Raw genomic sequence first — 21,125 nt, forward strand, 5'->3', positions numbered from 1 at the left:
CAATTTTAACCTTCATTAGGAAAAAAAAGCAGAAGAAATGACACTGGTACTCTCGCATGGATAAGCGTGGTAGAGTTAATTGGGACGGTAGGATATGACTGGGGTTCTGTATTGAAAATTTCTTTTTTATTACTTCTTGGTGCTTCTTGCCTTGTGGGCACAGATGCTGCGGTCGCTTGCAAGCACGCCTTGCATAAAAAAAAAGAGAACCACGAGTGGCGCACTTCCTGACTTCCTCGCCGGTTATTTATGCACTGTGTGCTATGCTGCGCGTAAGCATTCACGTCGCGTAGGCACTAGTTTGCTCATGGATCAACTAACGCGCTCCGGTGGATCCTGTTCACGCAACGCGTTAGCCCTGCAGTGATGTGTTGAAAGTACCTGCTCATATACATATGGCGCCGTGGCGGTGCGAAGCTTAGCAATGCTTAGAATTATTGTAGGACTAAGAAGAATCGGCAGAGGTGCATGCGGAATAGAGAGTGAAAGGAACATTCTGCAAGTGGCATGCTGTCGGTGTTGGCTTCCGCTCCGTGCGAGCTGCGTGTTCCGCGTGATGTTCGCGGAATACGCAATCACCAGACAGTTGCTAAATCTGGCAGTGAGCGCAGTTAGTTTGTTCCAATCACTTTTTGGGATGACTGGGGTCGTGGGACGCAAGCGCGCAATCACGCAGCAACTTTAATATTTCGCGCGCTATGAGCAAAGCGCGGAAATAAGTAATTACGGAGGACATAGCGCGATGAAAATAACTGAATGGAATGGTATGGACGCAATAACAATTCTCCCATTGAAATTCACGTGCTGAATTCAAAATTTACGAACTTGGTTTATTAACCTTATCTAATTACCGGGACAATTAGATACAGAAAACTTACCTTGGTGGCGCAAAAATACGGATGACAGAGCACCGTAGGTCTCATAGTCGTGTAACGTGCAAAGTTTTTGCCAACTTGTTAGGACACCCTGTATATTATGAATACGTACACCGATCGTTTCCGGTAAGTACGAACCGAAGCCTAAATGTAAAGTGGTATACCTTATAAAAGTGAGACAAGCAGCATATTTTTTGTAGTCGTCTTGAATTACTAAAACTAGGTTTTGAAGTGGATTTGGTCAATAATTGGTTATGGTAAATATGCAAGTGTTTAAATGTCTGTTATAGGGCATAAGTCGTGTCTCAAAAGTTGTAGAGTGTGCTCAGAAACACCTTATAAAGTCGTTTTCATGTAGGTAGCTTTTTTGTGGTTCTTTATTCCTGGCTCTAAAGGAAACCTGCGAACTATATGAAAAAAAAAGAAAGAAATAGCACCACTGTGCGTTCGCGCTTCTGGGTTTCAGCGCTCTTAATCGTTTTTCGAATCGCCGCGTCCAAATGGCAAAGAAAGAAATAAAAACGCGATTGCCAATGTTATCCAGCGTACGTTCCCACGGTCGTTACGAAGATCGAAATTCGCCACAGTCCTAAATGCTAAGCGATAGGCCACCGCTGAACACGGATAGAAACATACTTGTCGACTTCGTTGTTTTAAACATGATTGAGAGCGCTGCTATCGAGATGCGCAAACGCGCAGTGACTTCATACATTAAATGCTTCACGGGCTTTCTTCACAGCCTAGAAAAAAGAACCACGTAAAAAATAATGTCATGGAAACACCTTCATTGGGTGTTTCTGAACACGCTCTAAAAAATGGAGAGAGAAGCAAGGAAGAAAAGACAGGGAGTTAAACTAGACTGTGTCCAGTTTGCTACCCTACACGTGGGGAGGGGGATGGCGGAGTGAAAGAGAGAGAGAGAGACAGAGACAAAAGGCAAGAGTCTTGAACACACTTTCACATGCACTGAGCCAGGTGCAGAGTATATATAGTTTGGCACTCGAGTCTATCGGCTTCAGGTACTGCAGAAGAGCTCGAGTGAATTTCGGGGATGATGAGCTGTTACAGTATTCAAATATAACTTACGCCGTCCAACAAATATTAAAAATTTTGCGTAAGAAACGTAACTAATTAGTTAAGCAATTACACTTAAATAAATGCAGTAACTCAATGCGGCTATGAACAAGCGGTGGGTCTCACTTGTCTAATGTGTATTTTTATTTTTTTATTTTGGTTCTGTTACTTGAAAGACGCGGTATACTGTATCGTCCAACTGAATGAGAGTAGCTGTATTGTAAATAAATAAATAAATAAATAAATAAATAAATAAATAAATAAATAAATAAATAAATAAATAAATAAATAAATAAATAAATAAAGTCTTGTTAGAAAGAGAAATAGAAATACTGAACGCAGCACAACATCTCATCGCTCAGAATCTTCCCAATCCGCCGCTATATTGCTTATAACTTCTTTCGTTTCTTACCCTTGGGAATTGATTCAGGCTTCATTTTCTCGACATTGATCGATTTCTGCATTGTGGCACACTGCACATGCATTTGCTTTTCGACCGTTGATACACTGTAATGCAATGTAATAAAGTTAACTGATCCTGTAAGTTTATTAGGATAGTGGGCTGATCGCGGAGACCTTGACGTCCTTGGTGGTGAGGGAGAGTTTATCGACGTCTTGCCATCCTGTCCGGGAAGGTACGCATTCGCTATGACGCAACACGCAGTGCAGAACACGAACAGTGAATGCGCATTTTCGCAAAGCAAATGACGCAAAACGTCTACGATGGTACAAGTGAACAGTTCTTCGCGCGTGCTTGCAAATAAAATAAGACATCGAGCATCGCGGGTCTCCTTGCACAACATTTAACTGAAAATTTGAATCAGCGTTTCGGCTTTCGCTTAACGCTTATACCAACAAGTACGTTCGACCTGCCGTATTTTTTTCTAACCCTAAAGAATTACTTCGTTTATAGTAATCTGGAAACTATTTAATATTGTATATTAGAGGCTAATTATCACTAGTTATTGTCATATAACTAATGCGATATCAAATATAACTCTCAAAGAGGTTAATATAAATATCGGCAACGTCGTTCGAAGCCAGCAAGTGCGAAGTTCAGTCATATCCGTGCATTTTCCATCATTCTCACTGACATAACGGTGGCGCTCGCATCAAATTTTAAACTGGTAGTCCCAATATGCAACTGTATGCGGTTCGCTACTTTCATAATAAAGTTCCTGACATGGCTGTGTGCTGCTTACACTTGATGCTTTTTTGGAGCCTGCGTTCGCGTTTCGTTCCTCAAGTGGATACTTGGGAGCAGCTAATTTATGGAGCATAAACACTTTTTTCCACTTGTGTTGTGGCCAGCGTACACGTCTTTTCTTCGAAACATAATTGGATGTGCTGCAGTCCGGACGCGTAAACGCGCGTAGAAACGTCACTTTTCTTACTTTGCGGACTTTTAATCCTGGGAACAATAATGACGTAAAAGAAAAAATAATGCAAGCACATTATGTACTCCTAAGGAGTTTTTTTTTTTCGACGTCCACTTTGGTTCCATGAAACGACTGTGTCAAAATGTGAACGAATAATATTAACTTCCTAGCCAACTAGACGTACTACAAGAATATTCCGAGGAGGAGGAGGAGGAGGGAAAACATTTATTAAGAGAAAAATAAAAACAAGCAGGCGTCTTCCTGCTTGTGTTGGGAGGTGCCCTCAGTCCAGGGCTCCTGCGGCTCTTGCTGTCTCCCGGGCCCGCCGCACCAGTTGTTGCTGGTCACGAGGGTCCGAGCTAGTCAGCACGGCCTCCCACTGCTCGGGTGTGGGGTTCGGTATATGCGGGGCTACCTGTATTTTGGGGCGTGCCCATGTGGTGTGATATCGGGAAGCGTAGTCGTTACAAAGGGGGCATTTGTACGAGTACAGTGCAGGGTGTATTGCGTGTAATCTGCTTAAATGGGGGTATGTGTTGGTTTGTAATTGTCGCCATGCTACTGCGTCTTCCCGTGAGAGGGTCTTGTGCGGGGGTGGGTATTGTCGTCTGTTCAATCTGTGGTGTTCTTATATGGCGTTGTATTGTAAAGGTACAGGCTCCATAGATGCGGCCGTATCCCTCTCTTGTGGCACCCGGGTGGCATGAGCTCGGGCTACAGCGTGCGCACGCTGATTTCCACGGAGGGACTCGTGTCCTGGAGTCCATACTATTTCAACGTCGGGTAATTGAGAGGCTTGTTTGAGGAGTCGGGCGGCGATGGAACATATTCTGCCTCTGGCATAGTTACGGCAAGCTGCTTGAGAGTCGGTAATAACTGTAACGTGCTCTTTGGTTTGACTAGAGGTAATGGCTAAGGCGATGGCTGTCTCCTCCGCTTCGAGGATGTTGGCAGTGCGGACCGTCATCGAGACCACCTCTTGAAGGTTATGGTCGACAACACTGACTGCCATGGCTGCTTTTCGGGGGTACTGCTTGGCATCTGTGTATGTTATGTTGGGGGGTTACCGTATCTTGTTTGAAGAGTCTTTGCGCGAGCTTTTCGACGACCGGCATGATGTTCCGGGTGCATGCTTCTGGGGATGGCGGCTACCTTGATATGCTCCCGAATGTTGGGGGCCAGATAGATTGATTTTTCGTGGCCTCGGCCCTGTGTTGGGTAGCCTAGGCGCGCTAGGAGCTTCTTGCCTGTTGGTGTGAGGGCTAGGCGTTCTTGTTGGCTTGTGACGTGGGCGTCTATGATTTCTCTTACTGTGTTATGGACTCCTAGGGCTTCGAGCTTGAGTGTGGCTGTTGCCGGTGGTAGGCCGAGCGCTTGCTTGTATGCCTTCCGCAGAAGTATGTGTATTTGATCTTTCTTCTTGGGAGTGAGGGGAAGGTACGGGGCAGCGTAGGCGATGCGGCTGATTATCAGGGCCTGGACGAGCTGGGTCACGTCGTCTTCTTTCAGGCCGTGTTGTTTGGTGCTGATGCGGCTGACCATTCGCATGACTTGAAAAGGGGTCAGCTTGAGACGTTGGATGGTGTAGGCGCCTCCGCCGTCCTGTTGTATGTGGAGGCCGAGGATGCGGACGCGATTTACTGTAGGCATTTCTTTGCCGTCGAGGGTGCAGTATAATGTGGGGTATTTCATTGAGTTTTCTACGGGATTTCTGTCCAACGACTAATAGTTCCGACTTCTCGGGGGAGCATCGGAGACCGCTGCTTCTTGCATAATGCTGGACGACGTCAGTCACTTGTTGGAGTGCGTCTTGTATTTCTCCTTCAGAACCAGTGGTGGTCCAGATAGTGATATCATTGGCGTATATTACGTGCCTGATTCCTGGTATTTCACTGAGTTTATCAGGTAGCTTCATCATAGCAATGTTGAAAAGGGTGGGTGATAGAACGGCACCTTGTGGGGTTCCTTTGTTGTGAGTAGGCAACGTCGGGGTTCTGTGGGAGCCAATGCCTACTGTGGCCGTGCGGTTGGTTAGAAAGGCGCATACGTAGTTGTAAGTATTACGACCACAGTTGGTAAGACTTAGGTTTGTAAGGATGGTATTGTGAGCCACATTGTCGAAAGCGCCTTTAAGGTCTAGTGCTAAGAGGATATCTGAGCGCTACTAACGAGCCGTTTGTTTCCTTTATCTAGTAAGCTATGTCGTGAATGGTTCTAGATACCTGAAACACCCTGTAATATTTTAAGTGATGTAGGTTCTTTGGCTCTGATAAACACAACATAATTGAGAAATAATTATTGCGTATATGTGTTCTGGTGCTAGCCGCCGCAATATATCAGAGTGATGTAATATTTCCCATAGAGGCACAAGTGGTAAAATGCAGGATTGCGTGGACAATTGTTTATTTGACCTAAAAAAACTTAAAAACATTGTGCGGGAAGTTATACGTACCGCCAAAGTAACAGCCACAAAGTTCATGCTACTGGTACTACTCCTAGACATGCCGTCACCGCAGACATGGCCGTCCGCGCTTACCGTCGCTAAACCAGCTGAGTCAGTCACAAGGAGAGGAGAAGAGTCGGCGAGACATGACACGTCTTTCATAAAACAATTTCACGCTCGACGCCGTTCTCAGAGGAAAACACGGTGCATTGGATAGTGGTATACCACTGTATTGGCGTACGAGCTGAAATAATTTCTAGGTATGCGAGTGGGGGTGCAAGTGGTTTCACTGTTCTTACACGGGTATCTTTCTGTGCAGTGTGGTGATAACAAGGAGTTTTAGGATGTCCGTAAACTTGTTACAGTTTACAGAATACCGGGGCACCGGAGGCGCAGACGCGCTCAGCAGCGATGGTGGCGCCGTCATATCACACTGACGTCAACTAGAGCACATAAAAAATACAACTGCAACAACCCCGTTCTACATATCTGCTGGTGTAAAGGCGTCGGCAGCGACAATTATTAGGATTTCCTTTTATTCGCCCCTTTCTACGAGAACAATGGGGCAACGCAGAAACGTTTCTAGCTTGCTGTAATGTCACAGGATGACGCTACTAGCGTTATGGCGGCCGTAGACGTCAATGGACTTCCAGTATTGGAAATATTTAGCTTTGCCGTATACATTACCGGCATGCGTGACGCGCTGGGCGCTCTGTACACGCGCCGCCTCTCTGCGGAACGACGGTAGGCACGTCGACAGATCAACGTTTATGCATACCGTCATTGCGGCCCGTGCTTGAAGAGCGTAGAATCAAATTACGGATGGGGCAAGAATTAGACCTTTAGTGCGTTGCGAATCGCCAGCGTATCAGGAACGTTATTTCTGTGGAAACCTCTGCCTAGGTGTAAATCAAAACTCGTTTCCTACTCTGTACCCTTTCTATAGGTTATATAGCAGCCTCAAACCGAATAGCTGATCTCAACAATAATAAAACACCTCTCATATTTTCCCCAGCGTTGGATGGCACATAGCGATCACTGATATTTACTTTTTTCTTGCTCCTTTTTATTTTGCCACGATGGAAAGCGAGTACGAAGAGTGAGTTCGTATCGACGCGGGCTGTCTGGGCTTGACTCAGAGCTGCCCTTGTGGTTACGAAACAACAGCAACCTATGCGCTAGCGAATGGCATAAGACCCACATGTACGGTGGGCCTAACGCCGTCCAGTATCGCAGTAACGTATCACTCTAAGCTACATCTGTCTGTTCTTTATTCAAATGCAGAAGTTTACGGACAGGCCGAAACACTCTAACGTCAGTATATAGTGCCACTATACGCGTCCGGGCTCATCGCCCACTGCGTCCCTACACTACGTCAAAGCTGATCGTTCACAATTTCCTGCGTGGTTCTTTTCAGGCGGCCAAAGTCCCCGACGGAATGAAGCCTGTAAGAAGACTGTCGCCAAGGGGATAAACACGTGTGGAATGTTGCGGAAGTTCCGCACAGCGAGCGACTGTACAACTAGCGCAGGCCCTTTTTTGCCGCATTATTAATGTCTAGGCATCCTCAGAGTTTGGGCTTGGGGGCGAATTAGTGAAGCAAGCCGCACTTCCGATTAGTTATTCTGACTACTAAAACAGTGAGATAATGGCAGTGCCAATGAAGACCAAACTTGTAATTAAAGCAGCAAGAGTCTCGCCGTCTGATTATCGCGTTTGGATCGCCTGAGCGCTGTATATCTCATTTCCAGTACGCCTGTACTTCCCTCCACATAATCTGCTCTTTTTGTTCCTATACGCCTGATTCAACTATTTTGGACATCCTCCTTGATCATGATGGCAGTAGAGCCTCCCTCAGTTTTCCTACAAGCAACCACTCCTCTGTTTATTCCATCTGGCACGTTCTTCTATATGACTCGCATCACGCATCACGTCAAACTAAATCCAAAGTGCATTAGCGAGCTTGGCGTGGTAGCTGTAGTTGCCTGATGAAATATTCCGCATACTGATATGTGGAAAGCGCCCTGCATCAAAACTTCCTGGCTTGCAGACGTATTTAAGCCACTTGCGCTTACGGCTCGCTATATGCATGCCCTTGCGTAGGTTTTCGGCGGAGCGGCCCGCATTGCGAACGCTGAATGACACGGTGGTATATGACACCGAAATCGAACGACTCTCGGGGCAACGCTGATGTCTTCATTTAGCCTTAGAGCGTAGAAACGGACAACTGTCGTCGAAGTCGATATTACTATTTATTTATTATCTTCTGAGCCAAAAGAGGTCGAGTATTAGTGGCGAATTGAAATCGAAATAACCAAGCTCGGTGCGACAATGTTGCCGGGTAAGCGCGAACAAGAAAAGGCCCGCGTCGTTAAATTGAACATGTAAAACCGAAAAGTTTACAGTTGCGTTCTGCGCGTGGGCAATTCGGGCCATCCATTTTGTAGCGTTCGCGATAAAATCGTGTATGCAATAACATATAGTATGAAACTGTGTTTGCACAAACGTAAGCCGTCTGTGTATTTGTATACTCTCTATGTATATAACATATTTTTCGCTCAACACCTGGAGTATATAGTACGTCAGGTCGTCAGCCAGGTGGACATTTCAAGGCTTTCTTTAAAGGCCGCATATCCCTCTATAGAATGGCAGTCCCGCCTTTCATATTCGATGTGTTTATATTCACAACCGACATTTGCTTTATGCCTGCCGATGCTAATCAAGCCTCATGTGATACATCATTCCAATTCGTTTCCCAATGGCGCCATTTTTTCTGGATTCTGTTGCACTGATATCGGCTTCAAAACCGACTTCACTCAGTCAGTAATCTCCGCTTCCCTTCGCCGTTTCATTATGCTGGAGAATCGGTAATCCCTAACCCACATCGTTCCCGACTAGAACCTGCGCGACACAAACTTACTACTGCATTGTTGCTTTATGGAAACCCAGATAGACTTAAAAAAAAAACGTGACAGTGTCCAAGAAATATTTTTCGTGCTTGACACAGCCCTCCGTGAACACCGGGATATGCTGACCTATATACACTGATGATGATGATGATGATGACACTCTACTATTGTGATCGTGCGTTAGCCCTGCGGAACCAGTCGCTCACGGAGAACGTGAAAAGGAGGGGCATAGTAAACGGGCCAACGCACTCGTCAGAGCCAGTTGCAACTGCGGTGTTCCATGGCAACCAGTTGGAAATCGCCAAATTGGTTTGCTAGATTTGAGCGATGAAATTCCTTCGAACGACCTCGTGGTGCCTTTCTCTCTAGTCATCGCTTCGCCAATGGGGATTTAGTGTCCACGGTGTGCTTCCCACTTTCCCTGCTCGTGCACAGTAACGTGCGTCTGTTCTGGGTCAAGCTCTCCTCGAAGTAAAAGGGGCTGGAAACCTCCGGATTGGCCGTAGGTGATGTCGCCCATTTCCTGACTCCGGATTGGCCGAAGGTGACGTGACAGGGATGACGGAAGCGTTAAAAGACGAGACGGACGCTTTGTGAATGGTATTTCCAGCTTTGACATTAAGAGAACTTCTTCTCTGCATCATTCCTATATGTTCTTGCAAATAATGTAAATATAAACGTGCGTTCTAAAACGTCCTTATATAATGTCAGACCAAGGCCTACGATTCTTACTCCACCATGGTGCATGAAGTTTAGACATCATCGTATCCCCGTTCGCAACACTATCTATAGCCGCTAAAATGCTCACCAAGTGTTGCAAACTGTCCTATATAGTATACCTAGAGCTAGTGAAACAGCTCGAGATGTCGGTCCTACTCCGTGTAGGGCTTGCTACTTAATTAGTATTATTAGTGTGTGTGTGTGTGTGTGTGTGTGTGTGTGTGTGTGTGTGTGTGTGTGTGTGTGTGTGTGTGTGTGTGTGTGTGTGTGTGTGTGTGTGTGTGTGTGAGTGACGTAGCCATTGTGCGTGAATAAACCTTCCGCGGTTGTAAGTAGCAGTGAGCGCATTACAAGATGACCGAACACGAACTGACCCCAATTTCTCGCCTATACTCAAGCAAACAATCTAGTCGCTAACATTCCACTTTCACAGACGAACGCGTCCACACGAAGCAAGGCAGAACTGTTTCACGACCCGCATGCCTCTTCGCCAAGTGGTGTTAACCTCTGAACAGCGTGGATGCCTGCTGATTTTGCCCCTCACACACGCTTGCGTTACTCGAGTGTCCCACTTGTTTTGTTGCTGTTTCCCCAATTTCCGGTCCCTCGATTTGTGCTCCGTCAACTTTGCTCACTAGAGTCTCGTTTCCGCTCAGCGACAGAGGCTCAGACGCCGGAAGCGCTGCTTGGTAGCAGAAGCGGAGAATGCAATCGATGAGGGAGTCAGCGCTTTAGAAGGCATTGATGGCGGTACTCCACGTGATCAGCGAAAATGTCAGTGAACTTAGTAAGCCGTCGCACCAGTTTAGAAGACTACATTTGCCGTAGCCGTCAACTTTCATTGGCTGTCGTACACACTTCCGGAAAAATCTTCTCTTGATTAGAATTTGGATAAATTTAAAAGGCGCGTTCACTTTCCGGACAGCCATTCGTAATGAGCAAGCAGATGGGGTGCCGCGCGACGCAGAGTGCCGCACATCTGTTAGCTTTCAATACCGTAATGAACAGAGCATGACATAAATCGTAATTCACAGTGTTTATGTTGGTTTAATTTGTAACAACGCTGCGGCGACAATTCGTCCTACTGGCAAATGTTTTCCTATTCATAAGCACGTGTTTTCTTGCACTCCGCCCCCCATTGGAATGGGGTGCCGGGGTCTTTAATTCCACCCGCCAACTTGCGTTCACCAGAAAAACACCATTGGTGCGCACTTATATTAAGAAAGCAAAATATATGTTAGTACAACATTACATCTCTAAACGACGAAACGATGGCTTGAAAGATCGGGAAACAAAAGCTAAAGCCAAGTTACTAAAATATTATATTCTTCCCGCGGATGATTTCTAACTTAAACTTGTTTTCTGAAGAGGTTGTCAGCATTCTTTCTATCTGAGTGGTTTCACAATCGAATCGCATGTATGTAAGGAGTGAAATATATTGTAGGTCTTATTTTCTTTCTTCTTTTTTTATTCTCTTGATTCAGAGGGTTCTATATCACCGTATTTCAACAAGCTGTGCTTTCCTAGACAGTGTTTTCATTGTATTATATTTTTTACACTAGCTGGACCTGGTTTGCGTGTTACCGTGCGCGGCGTTATTGCTGTACAAAAATGACACCAATATATAATCGCAGATGAGCAATGATCTCTGCATGTAAAATCTAACCCTCACTTCACTCTCTCGACTCATTTCTTTAAGTTAATGAATTACTCGGCATAAAAAGAAAAAAACATGCAGTTTATGAAGCAGAAAAATTCCGGCAGAATTCGTCTCACGACGAATGTAGGCGGCAATGCGATTAGAATGGAAACAATTTATATCGACAGGCCGTATTGCCAATGCCAACACATGTATGCAGCCGCGCTCTTCTCTCGCTATTCGTGCTGCACGTACACGCGGCGTCATCTTGCGGCGCAGCCGTAAGGGCCGCGCGTGCATGGCGCGGGTTCAATTCCGCTGTGCGTCGGATAAATTTTTTAAAATCATTTTTCTTCTTTCGAGAACTGCACATACACAGTAGCGCATACCAATGACCCAAGTTGCTGTCAAAGAAGTTCAGTGAAAAGCAGCACAGACCGAGGGGCATATATAGCCAGTGCTCCGAGTCGGCGTCAAAGAGATTCATTGAAGAACGGTACATACCCAGTCCCACATATTCAATGTCACATCCCCGGTGCCCGATGTTGGCGTCAAAGCAGTTCGTCGAAAAGCGACACGTAGGTACACTGCGCCACATAATCAGGGACCCAACTTGGTCCGACGGTTGGTTGTGAACCGTGTACTCTGAGCACAGCAGACTGATGCGCTACCCATTCAAGCATGGACTACCCTTGACCTAGTTTGGCAGCTTTCTGCCTTTCCAGCCACACAAGAGGACGTTAGGTCAGTTATCTTATCAAGAAGTTGCGCTACACAAATTCAATACACAAAAAAGGTCGTGATTTCCGAACCACTTACAGTGCTTGCTTCGGCCCCTATATCATGCTGAAAATAGGGCTCTAAAGGGGTCCTGCTGAACCACGTCTCGGGCTTGGTGAAAAGTAGCCACTAGACCCCTGCGTACCGTGGTCGTAGCCGTGGGGTCTCGCTAATCTCGACTAGTTTTCAACACTCAACTAGCCTGGAACCACCCGAACCTCAAGGTCAGACCACGCGCAGGCTTGCCAGCGCGCGCTCATTCCTGGCCACTCCTGGTTATACGCCTAGGCAGACTTAGCTTTGTATTGAACTATTGATAGCGCTTCAAAATACGCAAGTTGGATATGGCTACTATTCGTCGGTCAAGCTGGTGCAGGACACAGCCGGTCCGCACCACGCTATCGTGCACAAAACAAACACTGCGTTTACGCCCTACAGTTGCGTGTAGCTGCGGTCTGCTACGTGGCGTAGATACCACGGCCGCCGCTAGTTGCCTTGTCGAGTCCGCTGCCTGCGCGCACTGCGGCTCGCTGAGGACAACCGCGTTTGGCGCATCGCAGGCGTCAAAATCTCGAAAGTAGTGGCGTCGTCGTGAACATTCAAAATAAAATTTCAAATACGCGCCACGGTACCGTTCAGTAGGCGGAGCATTGTGGGCACGCCCCCCTCCACCGTAGCCTTCGCAGTGCAAGGCTTTGAAGAAGCAATGGAAGCACTGCGAAAGGGATCATAGACGACCTTTGATTGCCAATAATTCCGCTTCTGCTGAACGCATTGAAATACTTGTTGCGGTAAAGTATTTCTGAAATAATGAATTTAACTTCAAATGCATTTCTCTGCGATAAAAAATTCACGCAGAAACTCCTCTGGGAGTTCTGTAACTGTGCGTAAGCAATGTGCCACTTGCTCACCTCCACGCAGCCCGGTGTCATTATCAATGCTATGAAATTTGATCCGTCCAGTATAAACGACTGCGCTGCGGCGACACGAACTGCTGCGGACGGTGGCGCAAGGTGAATCGATGACGCAAGCAAACTACTCCAGGGGGCGGCGCCAGGTGCGCTGATGACGTTCCGATCGTTATAAGCCGTTATTGCTGTTTAGCACCTTATCCATCCGCATCGGACCATTATGAACGGTGATCAACCGTACTCCGGCGGTGGCGGAGTATGGCGCGGCCGCGCGGGCCCTATCTTGAAAGCGATCTGCGATGGGGACAGAGTGCGGCAAGTGATGATAGCTTCGTGCGCGCTGTGTTCTCGCCGCTTAGTTCGCGTTGAAGCGCGAGCCAGCACGAAGGTCAATTCGCTCACTACTGCGGGCCCTATTCTGAAAGCAATCGTCTTACGTGACGAACGGACGGAGGGACGGACGGACGGGTTTCCTCGTTGGGTAGGCAAAGAAATGCTTACGCATTTAAAACTGGTTCTGGGCCCCTTCAAGTGCCTATTTTAGGCACCTAAACGCCACATAATTAGTGCGTGAAATTTCGCTCTTTAGTAATAAATAATAAAAGACGCTCCTCATGGTGGCGGGCAAATAATGCTTTATAATGATACCTTTTCTGCAATGTGCGTCCGGTGGACACGAGTTCGCCGGTTCAGTTCCCCGCCATTGGCGGCCGCATTCCCTTTTTCTTGGCGCCAATTCTGTAACAGACCACACAATATCTTTACGCATTACGTGACCTTCCATGATCTCATTCTTTCTCTTAATTATAGTATCATGACCCCGCATTTGCTTTCCAATCTCTACTACAGCAATCGTGGAGCGGTATTCTTGGTCGACCACTTTCAGGGATGCGATCACTCGCGGCATTTCGCGTGCCTCGGCACCGGAGGCATCGGCGTTTACGGGTTGCAGCGTTGCTGGCACAGTGCCTAGAACGCTGTCTTGGCGCAGTGCTAGGAACGCACGTGCCCGTACACTGACACATCTGGTGCGAGTGACGCGAAATGTAGCGAGAGTGATCGCAGTCCCCAAAGCAACAGCAAACGCTATGTGAGGTCGTATTCTAGCAGTCAAAACTGCACTGTGCAACATATAGCAATAACAACGTGTCAAGATCCCCTTCAAAGTCACGTAAACAGCTTGACAAAAACATACGAACTGGAAAGGGAGGGGGGGGGGGAGAGCCAACAAGAGCTATCGCTTTAAAACAACAGGAAGGGCGTTCCAATCAGTGGCGTTCACACAGGCCAGTGGATCGTAAGAAGCGCAGTAGGGCATCTACAACCTTGGGCTGCGATAATTACCAGTCTATGCTGTAGAACCCTTTGTTTCCACAGAGGCTGGTCGTCCAGAGGCATTTACAAAGACTTACTTGTTTCGTATCGGACTGAGAGATACGGCCATGCGTGACTCTCGCAGAAGCGCCGAAACTACTGAGCACATTTTGTAACTTTGTCCGCGGTATGAAGCCGAGCGTGAGTCTCTGCGGACTGAACACTAGCACCATCTAGACGTCAAGCTATTTCCGGAAACGAAAATCCTTGGACTGTGGCAGTGCGCGTCGATGGCACAGCATGCAACGAGAGAATTAATGCAGTACCTTAACTCGACAGGTCTCTGCGACTGTTTATAGACTTAATGTGCACCTTCGCGTGTGCGAGCAGGTAGTGCTCTTTCTCTACCCCTCTCTTTGTTTTCGTCCCGATATCCACTCTCCCCAAATTCAAATTAACAAACCTGACGTGTGTATGGTTAACCTCACTGCCTTTCCTCTCATTTGTTTTTTTTTTCTTTTTCTCTTCATCGGGCGTTCATTGTCAATAATACCACAGAGACTTGGTTACTGCTGAAAAATGACTTGGTGTCTTTTCACAGTGATGCGGTGTACAGTTTCCGTAATTTCAAACGCCAGTCGTTTATGCGGGCCACACAGCAAGGCTGACAGTAAACATTGCAGTGCCACCTTTGAGTCGCAGAAAAATTTTGCATTTGCGTGTCTGTTCATCATCAATAAAACGCAGTTCGACAGGAAGCGCTGCAAGTGATGTTGCCGTCAATGTGGTCAAGTATAACTTGACATGAGTACCAAAGAGAGAGAGAGAGAGAAATCATAAGGGAAAGGCAGGAAGGTTAACCAGGCTTAGCCCGGTAGGCTACCCTGCACTGGGGAAGGGGGAAAGGGGATCACAAGTAAGCGAATAGCTTATGCGTCCCGAAGCAATACTTCCAGACATACTAGCTATACTTTCGGGGCACACTGCTGACGTCCATAACTGGGTTTGTTTGTTTGATGATGACGGCAAACCTTATTGCCCATATATTTCGGCAAATGGCATGACAGCGCTACTACGATGGCATGATAACAGCTGTCCACCTGTGCTTTTTTCTCCGCTAGTTTACCCGCCATGGTTGCTTAGTGGCTGTGGTGGTGGGCTGCTGAGCACGAGGTCGCGGGATCACATCATCCTGCATCCATGGCGGCCGCATTTCGATGGGGGCGCAATGCGAAAACAGTCGTGTACTTAGGTTTAGGTGCAAACTAAAGAACCCCAGCTGGTCCAAATTTTTCTGGAGTCCACCCCTACGGCGTGCATCATAATCAGATCGCAGTTTTGGTATGTAAAGCCCTATTTTTAATTAATTTGTTTCTTCGCTAGTTTACTCCTTAGGGGCCACATACTCCTCCGATAATTTTCTTTGCAATCCTGCAGGTCCCATGCACTGTACGTACCGAAGTACATACAAGCCCTTTCGCTGAGACTAGGTATACTCGGCCAGCGCCCAACCATGCACGGTAGCCAAAAAAAAGTATTTGGTTTAAAGCCTCATCTGTTGACTTATGTTCGATGAAAGGTTTGCTGCAGTCATCCACAGAACGTCATCCACAGCACACAGCCATGGCGTGAACGATGATCAGAACAGCACGCACGCATGCGCGCTTGGAAACACATATGCGCCCTCACACGCACCGTCTATAGTAGGCCTGACGAAAGATGGCAAAAGCATGTTTCAAGTTGCCTCACTTCGCGCAGACACCTTGGCAACAGCAAACTTTTATCAGCGCGTGAGCTATATGCTCCAGACTCATTTGGCGTGACCGCTTGCTTGCATACTCTATATATGACAGTACACGAATGCACTTGTCTCGTTTCAGATGGATCTTTGGCGACACAGGGTGCCAGGCGTACGCTTTCATCGGCTTCTTCTTCGGTTCGGCTCATATTGGGACCCTCACTCTTCTAGCGCTGGATCGCTACCTGGCTACCTGCCGCATTGGCTTTCGTAGGTCTCGTTTTGGGTGTTTTTATATATATTTTTTTATTTTTTGCTAAGGATCATCGGTTGCAGAACCATGCAATGTAGTGCCATCGCCAATGCAATTATCTGCTCTCGTGCTACCTGCTTTCGTGCTTCGACGAGCAGTATGTTTTGCCCGATGATAAAAAGTTACATCATGGTATTTTATTTTTTAGGTTGGCAGTCTCTCTTATATCTAATCTGCTTATTTCGCGTTGTCTCCTACGAGGCATCTGAACGTCCCACATAACTGAGCGCGTTTCCACAACAGCTGTCTCACACTTGAGAAAAAAAAAGTGCCATTCGAGAAAAAAATTATTATTTTTGCTGGGCAAGCTTGAAGCAGCGGCGAGGATCAGATATATTATTTAGCGAAATTTTTTATTACCTTGTTCAATTATCAATTTTGGGGGGAATGTTGTAATTTCACAATTGAAGTCAGCCAGTACACAACAGAGTACAAATTCTTGCACGCTTCAGGGTGCTGGTTTGTTTCGTGGCTAACGCCCTTACATTCAAAGCTGAAAAGAATTACTGTACAGGACAGCACTGTTAAACTACACCTGCGATGACTGAAGCCGTAGCGGAAACTGCGTACTAACCCTGGCCCGAAACATCTGACACGAGTTTGACAGTGATAGCCATGGAAATTTATTTTTATGATGTTTTCGTGTTACCTGTTCGCTGTTTCATGTAGTTTGTGTATCGTCGTTTTTACTTGCCACGAAAATCGCCAAAAAACGTAAGCCTAATTTCCTCCCATCAACAATTCGACCTTACGTAACACCAGCACCCTTGAGTGTGCAAAAACGTTTTACTGGGAAGGTGTCACACTTGGCTAGAAGGTGAATATTAGTAGCGAAATTCATTGCTGTTATATGTTTCCCCATTGTTGAAATATGTAGTACAGGAAATTGTTAACTGGAACAGCAATTCATTTAATGGTGCACATTCAACGGCAAACTGATGTTATACCTAAAGTTTCTAGCAAATGTTTTGCTTTGAGTAATGGCTAACTTTCAATTCTGCAGTAACAACTCCTAAATTAAATAATTAACGAGCTAATTCAAAGAAAAACGTGATTCTGTCGGGCACTAGCCCCTGCGGTGCAAGCAGCAGCGTTCTACACGTATACAGACTACAATAGTTGCTCGGTCAAATCCGACACTGAAACCTGCTCGCCAGTGTTATCTAGTTTGGTCAGATAGACAATTATCATTCTTCGAATCCACTATGTGTATTAATGTTCGACAGCCTTCATTTAAATGCGCGTTACATAAAGAAAGAAAAATGAAAAAAATATATCACGCAATTCTTCCTGAAAGTTTATCCGGGGTAGAAGGCTGCTGTGCAAAATAATATATAGAACACCAACGCAGTGACAATGCCTAGGTCAATCATTGTTAAAGTTTCTTTCAGCAGCAGTTGCCTATTTTAACAATATGTTTTCACACACCGAAAAGCATATTTATACAGCCAAAAGTAACATTTATCCTGTGACGATTATTACAGATTGTAACGGAAAGTCGTCAGGCCGACCCCGGTGCTTTAGCCCAACACATGAGCAAGCGCCTTCACATCAGCCAACGGCTGATGTGAATACCAGCGGGACATATTTCCTGTGGCCAGTTCTCGCCAAGTGTCCGCTCTTGTTGAAGGAAGGAAGGAAAATAAGAGGCGAAAGGCAGAGAGGTTAACCAGGTTAAGTGTCCGGTTGGCTACTCTGCACGGGGGGATGGGGTAAGGGCAGAAAAGATTAGAAAACAAGAGAAGATTAAAAAAAAGGTAAAAAACAAAACAAAAAGGAAAAAAATACATCTGTCTGCACAATTCTATAGTTTTTCATGAAGTCATGTTTCTTTTAAAAAGCGTACTAGCGCTTTTAAAGTAGTTCGTTCCGACGACGGCTGGGACCAGGGACCAAGAATTCTGGCTTCAGTAAGGGGACGGCTGTCTATCATGTCGAGCGTGGTTCTGAGGACTTTCCTTTGTGCACTAAAACGACGACAATCACACAGAAGATGTGCTATCGTCTCTTTGCACCCGCAAGTTTCACAATCTGGACTTGTGGCCATTCCGATATGGTAGGAGTACGCGTTGGTGAAAGCTACTCCAAGTCTTAGGCGACAAATGAGAGTTACCTCCCGTCGTGGTAAGCCATGTGGAAGGCGGAGCTTCACATTAGGATCCAGGGAACAGAGGCGCTGGTTTTTAAAGTCCGTTGAATTCCAGTGGGCTAACGTAAGCTCGCGAGCAAGCGCACGGAGCTTTCTTGCTGCGTCTGTTCTGGACATAGGGATAGCGACGCAATCGGTACTGGTATGTGAAGATCGAGCGGCTGCGTCCGCTTGCTCGTTTCCAAAGATACCACAGTGACTTGGCAGCCAATTTATCGGAGCTGGAGCGCTACGCTATGAAAGGACCAGCCGAATATGTTCCAAGCGTTCCATTTCTACAAGCTAATAGCAACGCGCGTCTAGCGCTCCAAAGTGACCAGCCGAATATACCACTAATACTTATCTCAGGCCTAAGACCAAACGTACCAAAGTCCTTTCCGTGCATGGTTCTGCATAGCCCGGGAAATCTGCCGCATCGGGCATGGACGTGCTAAGCCCATTTCTTATATAGCTCACAGCGGTGGATATCAGGAGAAGGCGGCCGTAGAGATATTCAAGCGCACTTAAGCTCACGCCTGCGATGCACTTCTAAGCTTTCTCCCGCCTGGTCTAGCTCACGTTTCGTCTCTTCTTCAAAGACATCGCTTATGTCCCATTTTCACACTTAGAGAGAGATAGAGAGAGCTGCTAATGCGACTTTGCGTTGCAAATTATTACTACGACAGTTACAACTGCACTTAGAAGCGGCCTTCTCCTGTTCCATGCGCAATAATTCCAGCTACATGCAGGTTTTATGCCCGATACGTATATCACGTGTAATAAGCACCTCTTCTGCAAGGTCGATGTGCTGGCGCTGCCACGGAATTCACTCCTAGAGGAATTTTTACAGCGAAGCTGTTATTCTATATAGTTGATCGGGTTTACTCCCATTACTACCATGACTCTAAATTATCATTACCTACTACCATTACTCTAACGCAATAAAGCACTGCATACCCCCCTCAGCAGTTGTAGTGGTGGTTTTCAAGATCTTCATTGGAAATCCACTTTCGCAGGACCAGGATGGCGAGTCAATTTTAGTAAAGTTTGTTTTTTTGCTGATCAATGCTCTGCCCTTCATACTAATTGGAACAGATGTACCGCATTAACGCGAACTTAAGGACTCTATTTTTTACGAACTGTGGACATTCGCACTCGGAGAGAGACTCAAAATCGAAAGTCACTTCAAGTAAGCAGTGCATTGTTCGTTCTCGAATGCTGTAGTACAATTCCTTTCCTCCACAAGGTGGTTGGGTGGGGTGCGCGGTGACGAGGGGAGGCAGATTCATTTCGTTTTTCACGTTATTGTAGAAACGGTTGCTCTGAATTACAGCTGTCCCATGTTTTTTTTCGCAGGCGGGAAGCCTACATACAAGAGATACCTCCAACTTCTGGGAATGGTCTGGTTCTACGGGCTTTTCTGGGCTCTCATGCCTCTACTTGGATGGGCCAGGTAAGTCGTTGGAAGAACTAATATATATATAATATAGTCGACCAGCGTTTTACAGAAGCTTGACTGCCGTTTTGGCCGAGGGACCGGTCTTCGTTGCAGTGAAATTCGTTATTTAGCGATTGGATGCGCTGCCATCCGGACGCGCAAGAGCGCAGTGAATTTATTTCTTAAGACAAGGTCCTTTTTGGAGAGTTGAGATCGATTTGAGGTTTGTGGGCTCTGGGCATTGATCTAACCACTTTCGTCTCGTAAATTAGACACTCTGAGGCGTTCTACTGCATTTAGGGCAACGAGTAGAGGCATCCAAAGGAAGCTTGGAACAAAAGAGACGTGCCACGCAAGGCAGAGCTATGTACGGAGCAGTAATAATGTGCAATTAGCGAAAAAAGGTCGAAATGTAACCTAGATGCGCTCGTTCAAATTGCGTGCGCCTGACGCCAGAGCCGTAAATGTCGCTTTACTCAACGAAAAATGTGAGCCGATCCTGGAGACAGTGAAGTCTAAAAGCGTCGGCTAATCTCGATGGTATTGAAATCTAAAGAAAAAGAAAGTAAAGTAAACAAAAGTAAAGGCTAAGTAAAGGGCTCTGTGTAAGAGTAAGATGGTACTAAAGCCGGGCAAGGCGGTGGAGGTAAAGTTAAGTTGACTCAACAGTGGTTAACATGAAAAAAAAAGACAGGGTCTTCTCGTCCCTCCCAAATAGCAAAGAAGGCAAGGGAAACGATACAACACTGAACCACATGGTACAGTAATGTGCCCCGGAAGACCTTGTCGTTCTTTGATGTCAACCGATGTTGGCTTGCCCCCTTTTTTGTCTTTTCGTGTTTGGTAGGCTTTCTTCAGAGCCCGGAATAAAGAACTACGTAAAGGATAACGTCATCCAAACAACTTCATTTGGTGTTTCTGAGCGCGCTCTGCAACTTCTTGAATAAGACGTATGTCCTAAAAGAATTATTTTAAATTTTCCATAATTCAACGTAACTAACTGGCCAACACTTTGTTGGTAAAGGTCTTAAATCATTTGTAGCAGTTCATCCTCAGTGTGGCTGAAAAGGACAATCTCATCTGCAAACCGAATGTTCTTAAGGTATTCGCCGTTGATCCTCACTCCTATACCTTCCCAGTCTAATAGCTTGAATACTTCTTCTAATTATGAAGTGAATGCGTTGGAGAGTTCCTGTCTCCTTGCCTCACCCCTTTCTGGATAGTTAATTTTCTACTTTTCTTGTGCAGAACCAATGTTGGTGTGGAATCGTTGTAGATAGATATTTCCCAAGATATTCACGTTCGCCTCCTGTACTTAATTACGCAATGTCTCCATGACTGCTAGTATCTCTATCAAATCAAATGCCTTTTCAAATTCTATGAAATCAATATATAAAGGTTCATAGTACTCCGCAGATTGCTCAATTGCCTGATTGATGACATGAATGCGATCAATTGTAGAAT

The 21,125-nt window shown here is 46.1% G+C and overlaps 1 protein-coding gene across 1 annotated transcript in view; it reads left to right on the forward strand.

Annotated features, from left to right (window-relative positions):
• LOC119437299 (visual pigment-like receptor peropsin) overlaps nt 1–21,125 on the forward strand; it is a 442,111-nt gene that overhangs the window by 282,092 nt on the left and 138,894 nt on the right. Inside the window, exons 3-4 of the mRNA XM_037704357.1 lie at nt 15,925–16,052; nt 19,580–19,676. Of these exons, the coding sequence (XP_037560285.1) occupies nt 15,925–16,052; nt 19,580–19,676 (225 nt within the window). The remainder of the gene's footprint in view (nt 1–15,924; nt 16,053–19,579; nt 19,677–21,125) is intronic.

Source organism: Dermacentor silvarum, chromosome 1 (assembly GCF_013339745.2).
Source record: "Dermacentor silvarum isolate Dsil-2018 chromosome 1, BIME_Dsil_1.4, whole genome shotgun sequence".
Classification (NCBI taxonomy): Eukaryota; Metazoa; Arthropoda; class Arachnida; order Ixodida; family Ixodidae; genus Dermacentor; species Dermacentor silvarum.